Below are 23,280 nucleotides of genomic sequence, written 5' to 3' on the forward strand. Positions count from 1 at the left end.
CAGTAACAATTTGAATGACGAAACTCCAGTTGGAGCACATTATGTATGCAGCTCTCAGAGACACCTGGATATCAAACTATGGAATAAAATATTTTCAAAACACTGATGTTTCACTGTCAGTATAGAAGAAAAATAAATTAAAAAGCCCAGTTCGTTTTCCAGTTTGATATAAATTAATTAAAACATATTTAAAAATAGAGTCGATTATAAGTTTCTCTCATCATAAAATTTTAAAAGGCAGCAATCAATCATCAGATTGTACAAGTGCAAAGGAATAGTACTTTCTCCATGAAGACACCTCAGTATCTGCGTAGGAACTGCCAGTGTTCTGAGATATTCAAAACCTTGGGCCTGTATAGTTGAAGCAATCCTCTGATCACACCGCTCCTTTCCCCTTAATGTCCAGCTTGTTACTGGCCTCTGACTGTTTGCTCAGCTGTTCTTCAGTGAAAGTGATGTAGGAATACACCAGGCTCCCAGCAATGCTGCAAAACAGAAAACTACAATCAGAGATGGAGGGAGGGAAGGTTTTGGGATAAATACAAAGTGTTTATTCCAATATTTGTAATAGCAAAAAAAAAAAATGAGATAAAGGGTAAATGTTCCACAGTGGGAAACTGTATAAACTCATAAAATGAAATACTATACATTAAAATGATATAAAATGAAAACAAGTAATGACATTTTAAATGAGAAAAAAATCTCCCAAAACATCAAGCATTGTCTAATCTCACTGTATTTAAATTAACATGAATATGTACATCAATGTGCACTGGAATAGACAAAAGCCTGGAAGGAACACACCAAGAATATTAACAGTGGTTACCATCTAGATGGTGACATTACAAATAGTATTTGTGTTTTTGGCATTTTCAAAAATAAGCTTCAAGACAAATAAAAGTGGCTTTTAATAAGAATAGAAAACACCCCAATTAGTAAAGCAAACATGCAGACCCTGGGAGATTCACAGAGCTGGTTTTTCTCTGATTAGAAGCAAGTTCACAGTGGGGAACTTATCTAAGTGAGCCCTCAGCCTGTGAGAGTTGGCTGCTGGTACGCCTCACTTGCCCATCACACCTACCACCAGGAGGGTTCACGCTTTGCAGACAGTGATTACTCTGTCTATTCTCTGTGGGGATCTCAAACCCACCTGGATACACAACCTCCTGCCCCAGTCACTAAGCCGAAGGTAAGCTGGAGGAGCTCACAGATCCGACACTCCGGGCTGCCCTGCCCTGCTCTTCCACTGAGACTGCCACCCAGAACTTCTAGCCAGCTGGGTAGCCAGCTAGGTGCCCGACCTGGGCTCGAATTCTCATTCCCTGGGTTTGGCCCTCATCTGCCTGATCACTTGACTCTTTATTTGAAATTTGTTGCTTATTTGAAACTTGCTGCTTACTTGAAATTAGTTGTTTTCCTCTGGGCTTTGGCATCAGCCCCAGACCGGCTGCAGCAGGGTAAGAGATGCCTAGCTCCTGCTCCTACTAGGAAGGAACTGAGATCAGACACTGGTGCTGACTCTTTACTTACATGACACTATCCATTCTGAGACCCCAATCAATCCCATAATAAAGCCTTTTCCAATCTCATCTTCCCAACCAGATTCTTCCTTTTCCTGATCTGAACTTCACAGCACTTAATAATAATCAAATTGTGATCATTTATTAAAGTCTACTATACGTCAAGCATTTTATATACATTTCCTATCATTGCAATATTGCTGCAAGGTACCCATTTTATAGATTAGGAAACTGAATCCCGGAGTCATAACTTGCTCAGGGTCACGAAGCATCCTAATGAAGGACCAGAATAAAACCCAGGTTAGTTTCACTGTCTCCACTACCACTGCTGCCTCCCTTACGGCCCCTGCACCACTTGATACTGCAGTTACCTATTTTTATTTTGTCCCCATCAGCCTGTTAATTTCCCAAGGCCTTTTTCTTTTAGTTCTACAGAGCCTCTTGCACGGGGCCTGGACTCTGCAGCAACACCATGAACAACTGCAGAACTGAATATCCCTTATCATCCCATTCAAAGAAAGGGGCCTCATGACCCCAATCTTCGTGCCAGTGTTCACACAGCTGTCTTTTCCTTTATCTCGCAGCTTTTTTTCCATTTAACTCTCTGACTCTTCTGGAAACTTTTCTTATTTTTCTAGTGCATCAAATTAGATGATTTCCCTGGTAGCTTACTGAAGCCTTCCTAACGGAAGCTAAAAATTCTTTGAGGTTCACATGTACATCCACATGACAGTCAATTTCCCTTTGCCCTGAAACCCAGCCCACCCAATACAAAGTAGAAGGGCTGCCCAACCCCTTTCTTCTCTCATCCTATCCTTCTCTAGCTTCTAGCTTCCCCCACCCACAACAACTTAAAAAATAACAAAGCTCTCTTTTCCCTGTCAAGACAGCTTTTGATGTTCACACTAAGCCTATTCCACCTGAACAGAAATACTGGGAAAGTGTAGAACAGAAGAGGACGAAAAATGCCCTGGAATTTATTCCAGGCTTAGTCCTTATGATGATCCCAGGCCCTACACTCCTAGTATAGTCGGTGTAATGAAAAAGCATGGACTCTAGAGTTAGGTCTTGGTTCAAATCCTGAATATATTAATATTATAGATTGAGTATCCATTATCTGAAATGTCTGGGACCAGGAGTGTTCCAGATTTTAGAATTTTTGCATGTACTTACCAGTTGAACATGCAAATCCAAAAATCCAAAGCCCAAAATCCTGTGAGTATCATGTCAGTGCTCAAAAATTTCAGATTCTGGAACATTTTGGATTTTGGATGCTCAATCTGTACCAGCTCTGTGACTCTGGGCAAATTAATTAATCTGAGAATCCATTTCTATATTAATCAAATAAGAAGAACATTATCTATCTAGGCTTGTCTGAGGATTAAGTGAGATTATACGCACAAAGAATCTAGCCCTACACCTGACACACAGTAAGCAATCAGGAAATATTTATTCCCTTCTCCCCCATGTTCCCTGTCAGCCCTGATAGTCACAGACTACAGGGAAGATGTATTGTTAACAAAAGGTAGGGTGATATAATAATGAATGTCTTTGTCCATCTGGGCTGCTATAACGAAATACAATAGCTGGCTTATAAACAACAGAATTTATTTCTCACAGTTTTAGAGGTGAGCAAGTCCAAGATCAAGGCAGAATCAGTGTCTACAGAGGGCCCTCTTCCTGGTTCATAGACAGTACTATCTCATCATGCTCTGGGATCTCTCATATAAGGGCACTAATCCCACTCAAGAGGTTTCCACCTCCATAACCTAATCACCTCCCAAAGCCCTACTTCCTAAAACTATCATTTTGGGAGTTAGGATTTCAACATACGAATTTTTTTTTTTTTTTTTTTTGAGACAGAGTCTCACTGTGTTGCGTGGGCTAGAGTGCCATGGCGTCATCCTAGCTCACAGCAACCTCAAACTCCTGGGCTCAAGCGATCCTCCTGCCTCAGCCTCCCAAGTAGCTGGGACTACAGGCATGCACCACCATGCCTGGCTAATTTTTTCTATATATATTTTTAGTTGTCCAGATCATTTCTTTCTATTTTTTTGGCAGAGACGGGGTCTCGCTCTTGCTCAGGCTGGTCTCGAACTCCTGAGCTCAAACGATCCGCCAGCCTCAGCCTCCCAGAGTGCTAGGATTACAGGCGTGAGCCACGACACCTGTAATTTTAGAGGAACACAAACATTCACACCAAAGAGATGTAACATGATGCAAGAGTAGAGCACACTGTTGCCACACAGTTGTTCAAATAACCAGAGCAAAACCACAACACAGATTACTCGTCTAAATTCCAAAGATTAAAGAGCAGTCTGTTCAATTCCCAATAATTCCAACTTGAGGCAACAATAAAAGATTTTTCATTTCAACTTTATTCTTGACTTGATCATTAACAAATATTGAAGTTTTGAGAAAATTCATGAATCACCTGAAGAGAACTGAATATTCATCAATACTATGTGCCAAGCAGTGATGAGTTAACACTTTGGAAAGAAATTATAGATTGCTCTCTAGCAACTTTGGGGACGGGGTTTCTAGGGGGAGGGAAAAGGGAAGACGGGGAAAAGCCCAGATTTGATGGAGTGGCAGGGAGAGGCTATGTTTGAATTTTTATACATCACCTCTCTGAGCTTCAATTTCATTATCATGTGAACTAGGGGATGATTTAATTAAATGACATAGTAAAGGTGGCCATCATATACTAGGTACTCAACAAACATCAACTCCCTATATGTTGCCTTTCCAGATAACTACTTAAAATCATTTCTAAGGTAAGTGTTGATTTGTGCACATACTTTCAAGATAAAAGTACTTTAGTCACAGAAGACTGGCTAGGATGTGAACCATTCCATCTGTCTAGGAGTTTTACGAGTTTGCCCAGGAGGAAACTCAGAAAAAACCAAGACTCCCAAATCCTGTTCTTTGGAACTCACAGCCCTTGACAAGGATATTATTTGTTTTATTGACTGATGAAGCATGCAAATACTCTCTTTAAGATCATAGTTCTTGTGAGGCCCCAAGTACATATATAGGTTTTATTAAAGATTATACTACATAAAGAAAAAAATAAGCCTGAACACTTGTTTCCCACCTATTCTTACTGTTTTAGTGTTAAGTTTTTGTAAGAGGGTTTCTCTTACTTGGTTAGGAGCAGCTCTTTTTTAGCTTTCTTGACACCTTTGATACTTGAAACTCCCCAAATATTTCTGTCACCTTCCCTCTGTATTCTTTTTTCCTTTTTGCCTATTAAAAAACTCTAAAAATATGGGTGGAGGACTAGTGTTACAACTAAAAGGAGAACACAGCTTATGTGTTTTCCACACCTGGAGAAAGTTCCTTCAAATTCATAAGTCTCCTGAAAAATAGCCTGAGACCTACTGACACATGACACACTTTCCACAGGATGTTCTGGGCTGAATTAGAAAAGTTTAGTGGTAGAATTAGGATACACAACACTAATAAAACTTCACATTTTGTCCAGGCATGGTGGTTCATGCCTGTAATCCTAGCACTCTGGTAGGCTGAGGTAGAAGCATCACTTGAGGTCAGGAGTTGGAGACCAGCCTGAGCAAGAGCGCGACCCTGTCTCTACCAAAAATAGAAAAATTTTAGCCAGGCATGGTGGTACACGCCTGTATTCACAGCTACTAGGGAGGCTGAGGCAGGAGGATCACTTGAGCCCAGGAGTTCAAGGTTGCTGTGAGCTACGAGGACACCACTGCACTTTACCCAGCGTGACAGAGTTAGACTCTGTCTCAAAAAAAAAAAACCTCACATTTTACTGATGAGAAAACTGCGAGGTTGTAAAAAGTGAATCATGACAGCTAGTGGCAGTATCAGCAACAGAACACAGATTTTTGCTATATTCCCATTCAGTTCTCTTCTGTCATGAATTATAATATAACTCAGGACCTAGCCAGCCTCCCTATAACCTATTCAAATATACAAGTTATTCTACTGAGATGCTAGTTATATAACTCTATTAATAGGCTGGTGGCTGTCACGTCAGCAGTAACTAACTGATAATACAAAATATGTCCTTCTCTCTCTCCAACAGAGAACCACTGAGGAATGGAAAAGCTTATATCCTTACATCAGGGGAAGGCTAGAACCAGAAGATAGTCTGCTAGAATGAAACTGCTTAGGAGGAGAAGCAATCTGGAACTAAGAAGCAACACATACTTCTAAGGAAACAGGCAAATGAGCCCGAAATGAGGGAAACAGGCAAGGGAGCCCTAAATGAGGGAATTATGCATTCAGGTGCTGAGCAAAGGTTGCTACACCAAAGGTCTCAGGAAACAACTCCAGATCTAGACTCTGAGCTGCACCATGTCCCATCCAGAGACTATGTAGACTGTGTGTGGCCACAGAGGCTACAGTAAAATGGCTTTTATTGCACCAAAGGAACCTGGCTAGCCAGTGTGATGACACATTATGAAATGATGTGAAACAAAACTCATTCATTCATCGATTCACCATTTAGTAGTCAGCACTGTCGCTAAGAATGAAGACTGGGAAAATAAGTCATGGATCAACCACATGCAGCTACATAATATACGGCAAGTTTTTAGCTTCTCTGTGAAATGCAATATTCATAGTATCTACTTCATAGGGCTATTGTAAAGATTAAAATGGAATATTTAGGATTTTGTGCCTAACGCAAAGTAAGCATAAAAAATATTGGCTAGTATTTTGTTATTATTATTATTTCTGAATGCCTATTATGGGCCAGGCATGGATATATACTGACACAACTGTAAATAAGACAAGTGACTCCTGCCATCAAATAGTTGATAAAGTGGCAATGAAAATCAATGAAATATATAATTTACTTGGCTACATTATATTTATTAAGCCATTTACTTAACTGACAACACATTGAGGGGTGAGAACTTAAGGTCTGGAGTCCAACCCGCCCGGGTTACAATCCTTGCATCACGATTTACTAGCTGTGTGACGCTGGCAGATCTGTGAGAGAACCCACCATGTCTCTCTAGAGCAGAATGCCTGGCGTACAGAAACAGGCTCAATGCATGTATCTTCAGAATGCATTCAAGTTACTTAACCTCTCTAAGTCTCAGTCTCCTCATTTATAAAAGTGATTATAAAATAACTTCCAAAGAGTGTTATGAGGAATTAAGCGATTCAACAGAAAAAGGACTGTATTTTCTATAAAAGGTATCTGAACAATTAGATATATTAAAACACACACACACTAAAAAGAACCTTGATCCAGACCATATGCAAAAATTAATCCAAAATGAGCAATATATACGTGAAAATCTAAACCTTAAAAAAATGTCTAGAAGAAAACATAAGAGAAAATAAAATCTTTATGACCCTGGGTTAGGCAAAGATTTCTCAGACACAACACCAAAAGCACATCCCAAAAAGAAAAAACTGGTAAATTGGAATTCATGAACATTTTAAACTTTTGGTCTTTAAAAGGGACTGGTAAGAGAATGAAAAGATAAGCCACAAACTGGGAAACAGTATCTGAAAATCACATATCTGATAAAGGACTTGTATTCACAATATATAATGACCTCTAAAAACTTTGTAAGAAAAAGAGAACCTAATTTTTAAATGGGCAAAATATCTGAACAGCTATTTTACCAAAGAATATATACAGATGGCAAATAAGCACAGGAAAAGATGTTCAACATGATTAATCATCAGGGAAATAATCAAAACCACAATGAGGTACTACTACAGATCTATGAAAAGAATGGTTCACATTTAAAAAAAAAATGACAATGCCAAGGGTCAGGAAGTGGAGCAACTGTAACTCTCATACATTGCTGGTGGTTATGCAAAATGGTCCTGCCACTTTGGAAAATAGTTTGGCAATTCCTTATAAAGTTAAATATACACCTACCATACATCCCAGAAATTCCACCCCTAGACATTTACCCAAGTGCAATGAAAACTCATGTTCACGCACAAATTTCTAAGCAAGTATTTATAGCAGCTAGTACATAATAGCTAAAATTTGGAAATGACCCAAATGTCTTTTAAATGGTGGATGAATGTTATATAGCCATACAATACTACTCAGCAATAAAAATATAAAAAGTACTGATACATGCAACAACATAGAGGGAATCTCAAATACAATATGCTAAGTGAAAGAGCCAGACTCAAAAGCTGCATACATTATGTATCATTTATATGACATTCTAGAAACTATATGGACAGAAAACAAATCTTTGTTGGGGTTTGAGGGGAATGAGAGGGGTTAAATACAAAGGAGCATGGATAGATATTGAGGGGATAATAGAATTGTTTTGTATCTTGATTGTGGTGGTGGTGGTTATATGATTGTATGCATTTGTCAAAACTCACAGAACTGTCCACTTGAAAAGATGAATTTTACTGTATTTAATCACATATTAATTTTTTTTAATGGAAGAAAAAAGAATCACAGATACAGACGAGTCCCAGAGAGTCTAAGAATTCTAACCTGGACAGCTGTGAGGATGATAATATCATTATCTGGAAAGGTAACATTACTCAGGCCTAAGCCACAGGCCAGAGCCCAGACTTGGATGGAAGTACAGGAGCATGATCTGCCTTCAGTCTGTTCATTCCCCACACTCTCTGTTGTTTTTGTTTTGGCCAATGGAAAAAGGCATTTAGGGGAATTGGAGACAGGCAGGCTCTCAACAGATCCCTACTGAAAAAGAAAATAACTCTTTAATTCACAGAATCAAAGTTGAATAGACCTGAGAAGCTACTATGCAATCTCCTGCTTCCTGCACTTGAATCAAACAGAGAGAGGGCTATTTAAACTTTTTTTAAAATGGCAAAGAAACAAGGCAGGATGGAGGGGAGCTAGATGTATCTAGCTTTAATCATAGAATCTTCTAAGAATACAGTTCAATTAATGATTTCCTTCAAAGCGCAGTCTGCCAAGGATTGACTGACACCATTTCCAAGCAAAGTGAAATCTACAAAGTAGCTCCTGGTTTTTACATTAAAAAGAAAAAAAGGTAATGTCCACAACCTCTGGTTCTGCTTACTGACTAGTGAAATAAAATCAAAAGAAATATAAACAACAATAAAATCATAATTCTCATTTTAAAGAGAAAAAGTATAAAAAATTAGACAATATACTTTCTTTGCCAAAAGCTAAAAAGTATACTGCAACAGAAATAACATTTGAACAGGAGTCGGGATACCTAGATTCTAATCCCAACTCTGCAAATAATTTGAATCTTAACTAATGACTAAAAAACATCAATTATTCTCCCTAAACTTGTAATAAAACGGGGATTAGAAAGAGATATGGCATGTAAAATTTACTGTAATAAAATGTGAAAGTAATTAGAAATTATTAAAAATATTACAAAAGGAAAGAATATCATTAACATCATTATCAACCAGCCTGGTTAGCAAAATGGTACTCGTTACAACACATTAACCAGAACTACTTGACAAAAAAGAAATTCCAGTGGAAAAATTTTTAAGATGTTGGTTTTGATACATGTTAGAGGCTGACATATGTTATAACATTCTAACATATTCGGAAACTTGTGAAGTTTTTTAAATACCTGCAATGTGAAAAAAGATACCTAATCCTTCTTATTGTTCATTTGCTCATATTTATTTTATAACTTTACTGAGGCATGATATACAAAAACCTGCACGTATTTGATGCACGCAATTTGATGAGTTTGCACATATGCATATACCATACACCATGGACATATACATACCATCAGCACAAAGTAATAAATACATCCGTCACCCCCAAAAGTTTCCTGTGTCCCTTTGCCTTTGTGTGTGTGTGTGTGTGTGTGCGTGTGTGTGTGTGCGTGTTAAGAACACTTAACATGAGATCTTCCCTCAAGAAAAAACACTTTTTTTAAAGAGATGGGGTCTCACTATATTGTCCAGGCTGGAATGTAGTGGCTATTCACAGGTGTGATAATACTGCCCTACAGCCTTGAACTCTTGGCCTCAAGTGATCCTTCCACCTCGGCCTCTGGAGTATCTGGGATTAAAGGCATGCACCACAGTGCCTGGCTCTTAACAAATTTTTAAGCGCTACTGTTAACTATTTGTACTGCATTATACAGAATATATCTAGAACTTACTCAATTTGTATAACTGTAATTTTATACCTGTTGAACAACTCCTCCTTTCTCCCTCCTCCCATTCCCTGGCAACCACCACTCTGATTTCTGGTTATTTAAGTCTATCTTAGACACCTCATATAAGTGGAATAGTGCATTATTTGTCCTTTTGTGACTGACTTATTTCACTTAGCATAATGTCTTCCAGGTTCATTCATGGCTGTTGCAAACAGTCAGATTGCCTTGTTTTTAAGGTTGAATAATACTCCGTTGTATGTATATATCATATTTTCTTCATTTGTCAATGAAAATTTGGGTTGTTTCCATGTCTTAACTAGTGTCAGTAATGCTGCAATTAACATGGGAGGGCAAGTTTCTCTTTGAGATTTTGACTTCAATTCTTTTGGATATATACCCAGAATTGGAATTGCTGGATCACATGGCAGTTCTATTTTTAATTTTTTGAGGAACCTCCACACTGCTTTCCATAGCAGCTGTACCATTTTACATTCCTACCAACAAGGTACAAGGGTTCCAATTTCTTCATATCATCGCCAACACTTAGGGGAGATCATCTTGTTTTTTAATAGGAGCCATCCTAACTGGTGTGAGATGATCTCATTGTGGTTTCAGTTTGCATTTCCCTGATAATTAGTGATGTTGAGCACCTTTTCTTATACCTGTTGGCCATCTGTATGTTTCCTTTGGAGAAATGTCTATTCGGATCCTTTGCCCATTTTTAAATCAGATTATTTGGGGTTTTCTTGCTATTGAGCTGTAGGAGTTCCTTACATATTTTGGAAATAACCCTTTATCAGATACATGGTTTGCAAATATATGGTTTGCAAATACTTTTTCCCATTCTGTGGGTTGCCTGTTCGTTCTATTGATTGTTTCCTTTGCTGTTCGGCAGCTTTTTAGTTTGATAGAATCTTACTTGTCTATTTTTGCTTTTGTTGCCTGTGCTTTTGGTATCACATCCATGAAATCATTGCCAAAACCGATGTCCTAAAACTTTTCCCCTATATTTTCCTTTAGGAGTTTTACAATTCCAGGTCTTATGTTTAAGTTTTTAAACCATTTTGAGGTGATTTTTGTACATGGTATAAGATAGAGTCCAATTCATTCCTTTGCATGTGGATATCCAGTTTTCCCAACACCGTTTGTTGACAAGACTATCCTGTCCCCCATTGTGTGTTCTTAGCACCTTCATCAAAAACCAATTGATAAAATGTATGGGTTCATTTCTGGGCTCTCCACTGTGTTCCCTTGTTCTATATGTCTGTCTTCATGCAAGTGCCACACTATTTTAATTTCTGCAGCTTTGTAATATATTTCGAAATCGGGAAGTGTGATGCCTCCACCTTTGTTGTTCTTTCTCAAGATTGCTTTGCCTATTCTGGGTCTTCCGTTGTTCCACGTGAATTTTAGGATTGCTTTCTTTTCTGTAAGAAATACCACTGGGATTTTGATGGGAACTGCATTAAATCTGTAGATCACATGTGGTAGTATGGATATTTTAAAGGTACTAAGTTTCCCAAACCATGAGGACAAGATATCTTTCCACTTATTTTTATTTATTTATTTTTTGAGACAGAGTCTCACTCTGTTGCCCGGGCTAGAGTGCCATGGTGTCGGCCTAGCTCACAGCAACCTCAAACTCCTGGGCTCAAGCGATCCTACTGCCTCAGCCTCCCGAGTAGCTGGGACTACAGGCATGCGCCACCATGCCCGGCTAATTTTTTATATATATATTTTTAGTTGTTCAGCTGATTTCTTTCTATTTTTTTAGTAGAGATGGGATCTCGCTCTTGCTCAGGCTGGTCTCGAACTCCCGAGCTCAAACAATCCACCCTCCTCGGCCTCCCAGAGTGCTAGATTACAGGCATGAGCCACCGCGCCCAGCCTCTTTCCATTTATTTATGTTTTCTTTCATCAATGTATTATAATTTTCAGTATGCAAGTCTTTCACCTCACTGGTTAAATTTATTCCTAAGTGTTTTACTCTTTTTGATGCTATTGCAAGTGGGATTGTTTTCTTGATTTTTCTGAGAGTTCATTGTTAGAATATAGAAACGCAATAGTTTTTTGTATGCTGATATTGTATCCTGCAACTTTACTGAATTCATTTATTAGTTTTAGATACCTAACCTTTCTTACGAGATACTATATAAGAGCTTTGAACTGTAGAGATGTGAAAATGCAAAAAGAAGCTTTTACTTCATTTTGGCAATTATGTTATCTATTTAAAGGAGGACAAAAAGAAAATCAAGACAGCGCTGAGGTCTCGATTTGTGTCATAATGATGCTTTAATCCAAATTTCTAGAAATGAATGAAACTCAGGCCACATTCAAAGCCAGATCAGATTTATCATGTTGCTCCTACTATCCTGGCCCTTCCTTACAAATATTAATAAAAAACTGATAAAAAGCACATATGTTAAGCAATGAACAGATACTTTACATTCATCATGCTATTTCATTCTAACAGCTCTAATGAAAGAGTTGTATTCATCCCCAACACAGAAGAAAACAAATTCAGAAAGGATAAACTTGCTTAAAGTCACACAGATGGCAAGCATGAACAGCAACTCCAGACAAAATCTGACATTCAGCTATTCATTTTCCTCCTTTAACAGGCAATTCTCAGGTATACGTATACACACCAACCCTCCTGCCAACTCCTACCTCCCCACTAATAAATAATTTTTCCCTCTAAAAGACAAATATAGTGGCAAATAAATGTTAGGAAAAAGCCAAGAATTAATTATCAACCTATTAGTGATATTATTAATTCTCATGTTAATCCACAAGGAATGTAGAACTGGTACTATCATTTATTTAAATATGAAGAAATAAAAGGTCAGAGAGGTTCTATAATTTGTTGCAAATTAAAAAGATGACACTACCATATACTAGTAGAAAGTTTTATAAGTCTCCACAATGCTTTTTCACTAATCCATATAGAATTCATCAAGCAAATACTTATGAATCAACTACTAGCACTCATTCTAGAAGCCTGAAAAATATCAGTGAACAATACAGGCACAGATCCCTACCCTCATGGAATTCACATGCTACCTGGGGTAACACATATAGGTAATATATATAAATAAGCAAATTACGCAGAATATTAGAAAGTGACTAAGTACTCTGGAAAAAATAAATAGAAAAGCAAAATAAAAGGGTTAGGGAATGTTAGAAGAGGGAGAGCAATTTACGATTTTTAAAGAGGTGGTCAGGGTAGATTTCCTTGAGAAGATAACATTTGAGCAAAAACTTCTAGGTGTAAAAGAGTTACCAATGCAAGTATCTGGCAGTATATTGTTCCGGGCAGAGGAAATATTCAGTCCGAAGGTTCCAGAGAGGGAGCATGCTAATTATTCTAGAGGAACAGCAAGGTCTATGTGAATAAAGTGGAGTAAGGAAGAAGAGAAGCAGGAACTGAAGTTGGAGAGGAAAAGAGGGGATAAATCTTGTTAGGGTCTTGTAATGATTTTGGGACTTAGACAGCCATGGGTGGGGGTGGGAGGTGTTAGAAGAATGACATGTTCTGACTTACCTTTTACAAGGAATATACTGTCTACTCTGTTGAGAACTGACTAGGGGAGAGGTCGGTAAGTCAAACTAGGGATACAAGTGTGTAAGAATAAGACCATAATCGAAGCATGCTGGTGGCTTAGATGATGATGAAAGCAATGCTGATGGGGAGAAGCAATCCTTTGTTGGATATTTTCTGAAGGTAAAGACAACGAAATTTGCTAATATGCTGGATATTGGATATATGATAGAAAAGCCAAAGATGATCCCAAGGCTTTTAAACCAAACAGCTAGAAGGATGGGGTCTCCAACAATTAAGATGATAGAGCAGACTTTGCAGGAAATAAAGGAAATAAAAGGAGGTCATTTTGGACACACCAGCTGGAGATGTCAAATGGGCTGTTGGATAAATGGATCTGACTTGAGGACAGAGGTCTGGCCCAAATATGAATTTGATAACTTTTAGGCATATAAACGATGTTTAAAATGAGATTCAAAATTCCAGAAATGAAAAAGATCTTTCCTACAAGTCACCCCCTTCACTGATGAATACAAGGTCTAAAGAAAGGTAGTGATATGTCTAAGGTAACACTCACATAAAGCAACCGTAACTGAATTGGTATTCTTCTTTAGCCCTACATTCCTTGAGAACACTGCATTGCATCTAGCATAATAAATAGAGGACTCTGAAGGCCAAGTAAAGACAGTTCAACTTCCACAAAATTCCCCAAATACTATGCAAAGAATTTGGAAGTATTTTCTCCTTTCTTATAAAGCATTATGTAGACACATTAAGTATCTAGCACAAAGTTGACACTCCACAAATGTTTAATAAGTCAACAAATTTTCCATTAATTTAATAGCCCGATCTTACTGTGATACTATTTGAATATCTAATTTCCACTTGTCAAAGTGGTTATATTTAATTAAATATTTTTACTCACCTGATATTTAAGCCAATGAAGTTTGTCCATGTGAAAATATAATCTCCACCAAACACCATTCCAATATAAGTTACTAATATATTCTAAAAAGAAAAATGGCAATATACTGTTACATAGGTTTAACTGAGCTTTTTAAATACATATAAAAACTAACCCGTTCTGTGACCCAAATACCTATCTTTAAAATACAAAAACAAACAGACAATAACAACAGAAACCCACCAACTCTAATAAGAGTGTAGTATGAGCAAGAACACTATTAAGGAACCAATGACTTAGCTTCTTCCTAATGTATTCTCCAGAAGATAAATGCTTTCATGGAGATAGAAGAATAGTAACAAGATTGTCAAACTTTCCCTGACCTGTGGTACGGGCTTACATTACAAATCTAAATAAACATTGCTGTTATTAGGGGTAGAAAATACAAAAACACATTTAGCAATCTTAGAAAAGACTACATTTTTCTCCTATTGAGATAACTGTAAACTTGATAGGAGAGAGTGAAGAAGAAAAGACTGCTTCCATGCAAGCATCTTTCCCACTTCTTTTAAAAAGAAAAAAGGGGATATTAGGGACTTTACCAATGTAAAGACTGTTTTTAGAAAAATCTTCCTTGGTATCCTAAAAAAAATATGGTAAGTCATTTCGATGCATTATACCTAAAATCACCTCACCTGACACTCCCAGGTGCAAACATTGTCTGGCTCTCTCTTAATTATCCTCACACTACAAAAGCAAAAAACAAGGTTCTAAAGTTTAAACTATAGGCTGACTATCCCTTATCTGAAATGCTTGGGACCAGAAGTGTTTCAGATTTGGGATTTTAGAATATTTGCATTATACTTACCGGCTGAGTATCTCAAATTCAAAAATCCAAAGTCCAAAATGCTCCAAATGCTCCAAATTTTCTCCTTGAATGTCATGTTGGCCCTCAAAAAGTTTCAGATTTTGGAGCATTTCAGATTCAGATTTGGGATGCTCAACCTGTATTATTCAATTCCTCCCAATCTCCCTTCTTTCATATTCATAAGTCACTGCCTCCCTCTCTGCTATTACAACTGCCATAAACTGTAAATGTCACAAACATTTTTAGTACCTAGGCTCTCCTAGATTAGGCCTCCGAGACAGAAAGTAAATTGCTATGGTGTTTTTAAAAGGCCAAAAACAAACTCCAAAATTATTTTTATAACAGAGTGCCCTTGGAGAAAGCATTTAAAATTATATCAGCCTTTTTTAGGTCTAAGGATGGAAACAGCAAGTTACCCTAGAGCAGATTTTTCTTATTTGAGGGGAAAAAATAAAATTAAATATCATGTAACAGTAAACAAGGCCAGTAGGCAACTTGGGAAAGTATGTAACAGGACCTCTCTTTCAATACAGAGATCCAAGGAGAAGGTGAATTAATTTACTTACATAAGCTGCCCAGGGAACTTCAGAAAGGGAGGAGACAGGAGAACCTAACCTATGCTGCTCAAAACGAGAAGTTAGAAAAACCACAGGTATATACTAGGGTATCCCAAGCAAGGTTTGGTATCAGGAAAGATTGCCAATATCCTCCAAACAGAACTTCGAAGCACAGAAGAGTTCTGGTAGCTCAAAACCAAGACTGCAATTCTCAAATTTTAGTATATCTGAGAATCCCCTGGAAACCTTGTTAAATATGAAGATTTCTAGCCTCTGATTCAGTATATTTGGAGGTGGCCTTGGAATTTCCATTTTTAACTAGTTATCCTAACTGGTTTTCCCAGCATACTGAAGAGAAAAAAAAATGCTGACCCAAGCGTTTGTGCAAGTGGGATCCTCAAGCACAGAAGGAAGCTTAAAGCTCACAGGAGGAACAATGGCTCAGCAAAAAGGGTTATGAGTAGCAGGCCAAGGAAAGAGGCTCCACTGTGGCCTGTGAGGCTCCGACCCTGCGAGGGCATCACGGACTTCCATCTGTCTGAAGATGCAAGCCATACTTTGACAGTGATACCATGCACCAGTGAGAAGCACAAGCAACGGTGAACTAATCAGACAATTCAGTTTTTACCTCTCTCTAGAATTTGTAAGTAGAATTTGTAACTAATCCCTTTGGAATAAGTAAATCCATGGGGTTCTTAGACTACTGTGGGAAGGAATATATATCAAAAGTATAGACCATGTTTTGTAAACAAGAGCATGACTATATTTGTATACCATGCTTATAAAGTACACTAAGAAATCCCAAGCAAATAGGTATAGTTATAAAATCAAACACAGGCTTTCCTGCATCACTCTTCTCCTTAGCTAAAAGCATGGTTATCAACTGCCCTACCTCTCATGTGCTTGCTACTCTCATTCCGAAGATGCAAGTTATCCACTTTGTTCTTGAAGCATTCACTTTGCAAAACCAAAACACAGCTGAGAGCTCACTGGGGGGGGTTAAAACTATCTCAGCCAGCCTAGTCCCTTGAATATATAGACTGTCTTTAGCTTTCTGGGAGAATTCACACAATTGACTTGTTACAGCTTAATTTAGAATTCTGTTAACACCAAACACTCCAATTCTATGATTTGAAGCCACAGACTTTCTAGAGTTTTAACCCAATCTAACTGGACATCAAAAGGGAAGTCACAAGGGCAACTGCCCACTTTTCCCCAAATGATCAAAGACCTACCTCTGTCTTGCCTGTTTTAGAAAGCAAGGCCACTTTGCTAATTCATTTGGAATTCAGACATGCTGTGGTCTCTTGAATCTTAAAGCACTAGAATCACAAAGTCAGATGAAAGAGGCCTCAGGCTTTAAGCCATTAACTTTAGCCCAGTATTCAAGTCAACTTGGCTTTCCCGGCTGAAGACAAATTAGTCTCCCTCAAATAAAATAGATCAGGAGGAAATGACATCACTGGCTGAAGACAAATTAATCTCCCTCAAATAAAATAGATCAGGAGGAAATGACATCACTGGAAATGTCCACCACAGCTTTTAAAAGTGGGCCATTTAAGGTTTGGCTCAGGCACAGGAAAACTCCTTTGATTAGCTTCTGGCAGGCATCTTCTCCCTACTAAACAGCCAGAACTCAGTGAGGCAGAGACAGTACAACTCTCACTAGAGGTTACAGGGACAAGCTTATCACTACCAAGCTACTCATCTGCCCTATCAGAAACAGGCCTGATTCTCTCTCTTTCTCTACTCAGATAATACATTTTCCTTTTCCCATACTCTTCAAAGCTAAGTTGCCTGCAAGTAGAGAGTATGCCCTTCCTGCGTTCTTAAAGACTGTTTCAGAAACCATTACAATTTGTCACACTATCAAGACAGTACATGCGGATTGTGCGGCTTAAGGCCATAGCCAGACTCTTATTTGTGGAGAACAATTTTTAAACAAAGCAGGTACCAAAGAGATAACACTATTTTTCCAACTCACCTTAATACAGCCAACTATTGTAGTTGTAAGAGCAGAATTATACTGAGTGCAGAGTACTATGGAGTACATCAAGATAAACCTAGAATGAGTAAGTTAGAGATATAAATAAGATCCATTTGCTTACTTTATAATAATCTCTAGCCAAGAGAAACAACCAGCATTGGCCATGCTAGCACATTCTAGTCACTGACCAACTGTGATTTTTCCCCACCCCACTGCTGCTTATATTGCAGCTTGATTTTTAAAAATTTCACTAAAGAGAAACACACATCCATTTCCTGACAGGTGTTTTTCCTTGCCACCCTCTCCAAAACCCTGAAACCATCATTCATAATTATAAGCGCTCTTTATAGATCGTGCTTCCTACTAGTTCACCTAAGCCAGCTCATAGACCCTAGCTCAGTTGTGCACCTTCCATGAAACCAATATGACCTCGGGGCCAGGGTGAAGGCAAGAGAGAGCCTTCGAGATGGAAGAAAACCACATTAAAACTACTTTAAGAGGAGATACACGTTCACTGAACAACTAAGCAGCAGCAGCTGGAACTGCCTGATTTACATTGAGGCTTCTGAGCCTGACTTAGTACCAAGGGACAATGTCAACTTTATTCTGAAGTACCTGCTCACTCTGTGCCAGACCCAGTCACAAACAGCAACTGAACTGACTGGCTGAGGAAAAAATACATTAGAGAAATATGGAGGTGAGGAGAAGAGGCCTATTCTCAGATACCCTCCTGCCTTCTACATATTCTCTTCAGAAATGGAGACGACATGATACAGAGGAGTCAAGTGGCCCCAAATTCAAATGCTGCCACTGCCACCTACTAATTGTACAAAATAGGCAACTTAAGTTCTGAGTCTGCTTTCTCATAGGTAAGGGGACAGCAATATCTGTCAAATGGCCAACGTAGAGATGAAACAAAATAATGCATGTTGAAATATAATGGTGCTTATCACACAGTAGGTTCTCTGGTAAATAGTTCCTGTTCTCCATCCTTTTAAGCATGACTGGGATCAGTTCCGGAGCCCTGAGAGCACATTCCCAAGGGCTGTGAAACCATCTAGGTCTGGGGGTTAATTACCCGAAGCTGACACACTCAGGAGACCAAACAGGATACTGAGAAAGGAGGCAGGACTCTGGAACAAAGATCTCTAACCTATTTCTCTAGGAAAACTATCTGCTAACAAGGCAGCAAAAGCTCACCCCATCACACAGGAGAGGGTGAACTGCAGAAGAAAGAGGATGTCAGCCCAGCCTTCAAACTCCACCGCCTGTAATACACAAGAAAACATTAGATTTTAAAACAGGCCCTCAAAATCAGCTCTCCTGTTCATTAATGGAAATCCTTCTATGCATCTGCCTTACACACACACATACACGCGCGCACACAAACACACACACACATACACCCACGTATACATTTCCCTGTATCAGTCCATGGATAAAGAGTGATGTTCAAAAATTTCATGTATATGGAGTAGTTGAATCAATAAGCAGTTTCAGGTTTTCTCCTTTCCAAAATGTAATGCAGGAATGATTTTGTATTTCTCCCTATTGGCGCAAAGAAACTGATATTTCCTGAACAGCACAAGCCACAGGCACATCTGGCTAATCTCAGCAGTTCTCCCAGATGGTTGTTAATGTGCTAGTATTAAAGGTTCTCTCAAACATTAAAACATGTCTCATTCCTGTAACATGTGAAATCTCAAAGTACAGCTTTAGTTATACAAATTCTGCTGGGGTCTGTTTGAGAATTACTGTTTTCAAACAGTTGATTCTAAAAGCAAGGTGTTTTTGTTCTTGTTTGTTTTAAGACAAAAGGAAAAGAATGAAGAGAAATGAAACCATCTCATCTCTCATCCAAGAGGGGTGGTTTCTCTCCCAAGTACATAGTTTCTTTTGGATTATGAGCTTGATAAGCAAATATGAGAAATCATTCCACCTTTTATCTCTCTGCCAACCTGTCCAGCCTCAACTCTTGCCACTTCTACGTAAATCTCATGGCTCCAGCAATACCAGGGTCCTTGTAGTTTATAAAACACACTTGCATACCCGTGCCTGGAATGCCCTTCCCATCGACACTCATCTGACTCCTGCTCATTCATCAAACTAAAATTTTCAAGGCTTCTTTGTGGGGCCTTCCCAATCAAGTACTCCTTCCTTTGTGCCTCAGTACTTCTCTCTAGGGCTCTTGTCTCTCTGAACTGTAAGTCCTTCTATGTCATGTCTATAGACTGTGAGCTCCCTGAGGGGAGGATGCATATCACATTCATCTAATCATATTCCTAACATAGCACTTGACAGACAGTAGACAGTTTGTTTGTGGTTCTTTCTTTGTTGAGGTATAATATATAAAAAATAAAATTCACCAACTTTAAGTGTTCAATTCAGTGAGCACTGACAAATGTATAGTCATGTAACCACTATTACAATCACGATAAAGAACTCCTCCCCTCCAAAGGTCCCTCCTGCCCCTTGACAGTCGATCCCCTCCCCCATTTTTAGTCCCTGGCAATCTCTGATCTACTTTCTGTTACTACAGTTTTGCTGCTCAATAATTCCATATAAATGGAATTGTGTAGTATGCATTCTTTTGTCTTGCTTTTTTTACTTGGCATAATGCTTCTGAGATTCGTCTATGCTGTGTGTATATCAGTAATTCATTTTTATTGCCAATTTGTATTCCACCTTATGGATATGCCACAATTTGTTTATGTAGACACCAGTCAGTGGACATTTATTTGGGTTGTTTCCACAAGTTATTGTGAATAAAGTTGTAATGAACCTTTGAATCTTTCTATGGACAAGTTTTTATTTATCTTGGCTAAATACCTAGAAAATGGGATTGGTAAGCATATCTTTTACTTTATAAGAAACTGCCAACTGTTTTCCAAAGTAGCTATACAATTTTGTATTCTCACCAGCACTGTATGAGAGTTCCCACTGCTCTGCATTCTTGCCCACATTTGAAACTGTTATAGGCCATCCTAATGAGTGATTAAGTAGTATCCCACAATTTCAATTTGCATTTCTTTTAACGTGCTTACTTGACATCAATATTTCTTCTTTGGTGAAGTATCTGTCCATATATTTTGCCAAATTTTTATTTATTTTTATTCAAGGTATTCATCTTTTTATGACTGAGTTGTTAAGAATTTTTTAAATATATATTCTGGATAAAAGTCCTTAATCATACATATATCATGATATATATACACATATACACTTATATAAAATACAAATATTCTCTTCCAGTCTGTAACTTGCCTTTTCATTTTCTTAATGGTATCTTTTGAAGAGCAAATTATTTTAATTTTGATGTAGTCTAACATCAATTTTGTGCTTTGTAATTCTTGCTTATAACTTTTCAGTGAAACCTGGGTCTAACCAAAAGTCACAAAGATTTTCTTCTAGGAGTTTTATGGTTTTAGCTCCTATGGTTGTTAGGTCTATGATCCTTTTTATATTAGTTTGCAAGGGCTGCTGTAATAAAGTACCATAAAACTGAGTGGCTTAAACAAGAGAAATTTGTTGTCTCACAGTTCTGGTGGCTTGAAGTCCAAGATCAAAGTGTCCACAGAGTTGGCTCCTTCTGAGGACTGAGAGAGAGAATCTGTTCCATGCCTCTCCCCTGGCTTCTGGGGGTTTGTTGCCAATCTCTGGTGTTCCTAAACTTGTACAGGTATCATCCTGACTTCTACCTTCATGTTCACATGGTGTTCTTCCCGTGTGTATGTCTGTGTCCCAATTTCCATTTTTACTTTTATTTTTATTTTTTTTGAGACAAGAGTGTCACTCTGTTGCCCTGGCTAGAGTGAGTGCCATGGCGTCAGCCTAGCTCACAGCAACCTCAAACTCCTGGGCTCAAGTGATCCTACTGCCTCAGCCTCCTGAGTAGCTGGGATTACAGGCATGCGCCACCATGCCCAGCTAATTTTTTCTACATATTTTTAGTTGTTCGATTAATTTCTTTCTATTTTTAGTAGAGACGGGGTCTCGCTCTTGCTCAGGCTGGTCTCGAACTCCTGAGCTCAAACAATCCGCCCACCTCGGCCTCCCAGAGTGCTAAGATTACGGGCGTGAGCCACCGTGCCTGGCCCCAATTTCCATTTTTAATAAGAACACCAGTCATATAGAATTAGGGGCCCTCCCTACTCCAGCATGACCTCATCTTAACTAATTACATCTCAGCAACCCCATTTCCAAATAAGGTCACATTCTGAGATACAAGGGGTGAGGACTTTAACATATGAATTGGGGGTGGGCAGAATACAATTCAACCTATAAGACTTTTCAATTAATTTTCGTACATTTCATGAGGTCAGGGTCAAGGTTCAATTTTTTGCACAAAGATGTCAAAACTGTTCCAGCACTACTTGTTGAAGTGATTTTCCTTTCCTCATTGATTTATTTTGGGGCCTTTGACAAAAACAACTGACTACATGGTTTATTTCTATTTCTACATTTTCTGTTCTGTTCCACTGATTTACTGTCTTGTCTTAATCCAATACCACACTGTCTTGATTACTGTAGCTCTATAAGAAGTTTTGAAATCAAATAGGATAAATTTTAAAATCAGCTTGTCAATTTCTACAAATAATCTTGGTACAGGATTGGGGTGGTATTGAATCTATAGATCAATTTGGTGAGAACTGACAAATAAATGTATTTCATAAATATTCTTAAACGTAAAATTCATTTATTTAGGTCTTTTAAAATTTCAGTACTGTTTTGTAGTTTTCAGCCTACAGGTACTGTCGTATTTTATTAAATTTATCCCTAAGCATTTCATAATTCTGAAGCTATTATAAAGGTTATTATTTATTTAGTTTCTACATGTTCACTGCTATTGTATGGAAGTACAGTTGATTTTTGTATACTCTAATGTTTTTCTAGATTCTTTAAGATTTTCTACATATATTAACACATGCTTTTTATAGTTTTGCTTCTTCTTTCAAATCTGTGTGACTTTTAATTTCTCATTTTTTCTTCATTACCCTCCAGTATATAGCTGAATAGAACATTATATGAGAGAAGGCATCCTTGCCTTGTTCTTAATCTTAGTGAAAAAGCATTCAGTCTCTCATCACTAGGCATGTTAGCAATAGATTTTTCAGTATTTATCCTTTATTATGCTGAGAAAGTTCCCTTTTATTTCTAGTTTATTGAGGATTTTTTTTTCCTTGAGACAGAGTCTTGCTCTGTTGCCCAAGCTAGAGTACAGTGGCATCATCATAGCTCACTGTAACCTTAAACTCCCGGGTGCAAGGGATCCTCCTGCCTCAGCCTCCTGAGTAGCTGGGACTATAGGCACACACCACCACATCTGGTTAATTTTTATAGTTTTTGTATAGATGGGGTCTTGCTATGTTGCTCAGGCTGGTCTCGAACTCCAGGCCTCAAGTGATCCTCCTGTCTCTGCCTCCCAAAGTGCTAGGATTATGAGTATGAGCCATTGCGTTTGGCTTACTGAGAATTTTAAACTCATGAAATGGTGTCAAATTTTGTCAAATACATTTTCTGTATTTATTAAGATTGTTCTTCTATTTTACTTTTGTTAATATGGTAAATTGTGCTGATTGATTTTCAAATGTTAAACTAATCTTAACTCCTGAGAGAAACACAATTTGGTCATAATATAATGCCCTTTTTTATATACTGCTGGATTTTTAGGGGGACTATAGTTTTCAACTCCCTTGTAATGTTTTTGTCAGCTTTTGGTAGAAAGTGATGTTGGTCTTACATATAAAATCAACTGGAAAATGCTCTCTCCTCTTCTACTTTCTAGAAAAATTTATGTAGAA

General features: G+C 38.1%; 1 protein-coding gene across 1 annotated transcript in view; it reads right to left on the bottom strand.

Moving 5' to 3' along the window:
• Nucleotides 1-207: 207 nt before the first annotated feature.
• SLC35D1 (solute carrier family 35 (UDP-GlcA/UDP-GalNAc transporter), member D1) overlaps nt 208-23,280 on the bottom strand; it is a 65,092-nt gene continuing 42,019 nt past the window's right edge. The window contains exons 7-10 of the mRNA XM_012653756.1: nt 18,680-18,747; nt 17,477-17,555; nt 14,089-14,171; nt 208-485 (exon numbers count right to left, since the gene is read on the bottom strand). Coding sequence (XP_012509210.1) covers nt 377-485; nt 14,089-14,171; nt 17,477-17,555; nt 18,680-18,747 — 339 coding nt within the window. The 3' untranslated portion in view covers nt 208-376. The remainder of the gene's footprint in view (nt 486-14,088; nt 14,172-17,476; nt 17,556-18,679; nt 18,748-23,280) is intronic.

This window comes from Propithecus coquereli, unplaced genomic scaffold (assembly GCF_000956105.1).
Source record: "Propithecus coquereli isolate 6110/MARCELLA unplaced genomic scaffold, Pcoq_1.0 Scaffold427, whole genome shotgun sequence".
NCBI classification, from domain to species: Eukaryota; Metazoa; Chordata; class Mammalia; order Primates; family Indriidae; genus Propithecus; species Propithecus coquereli.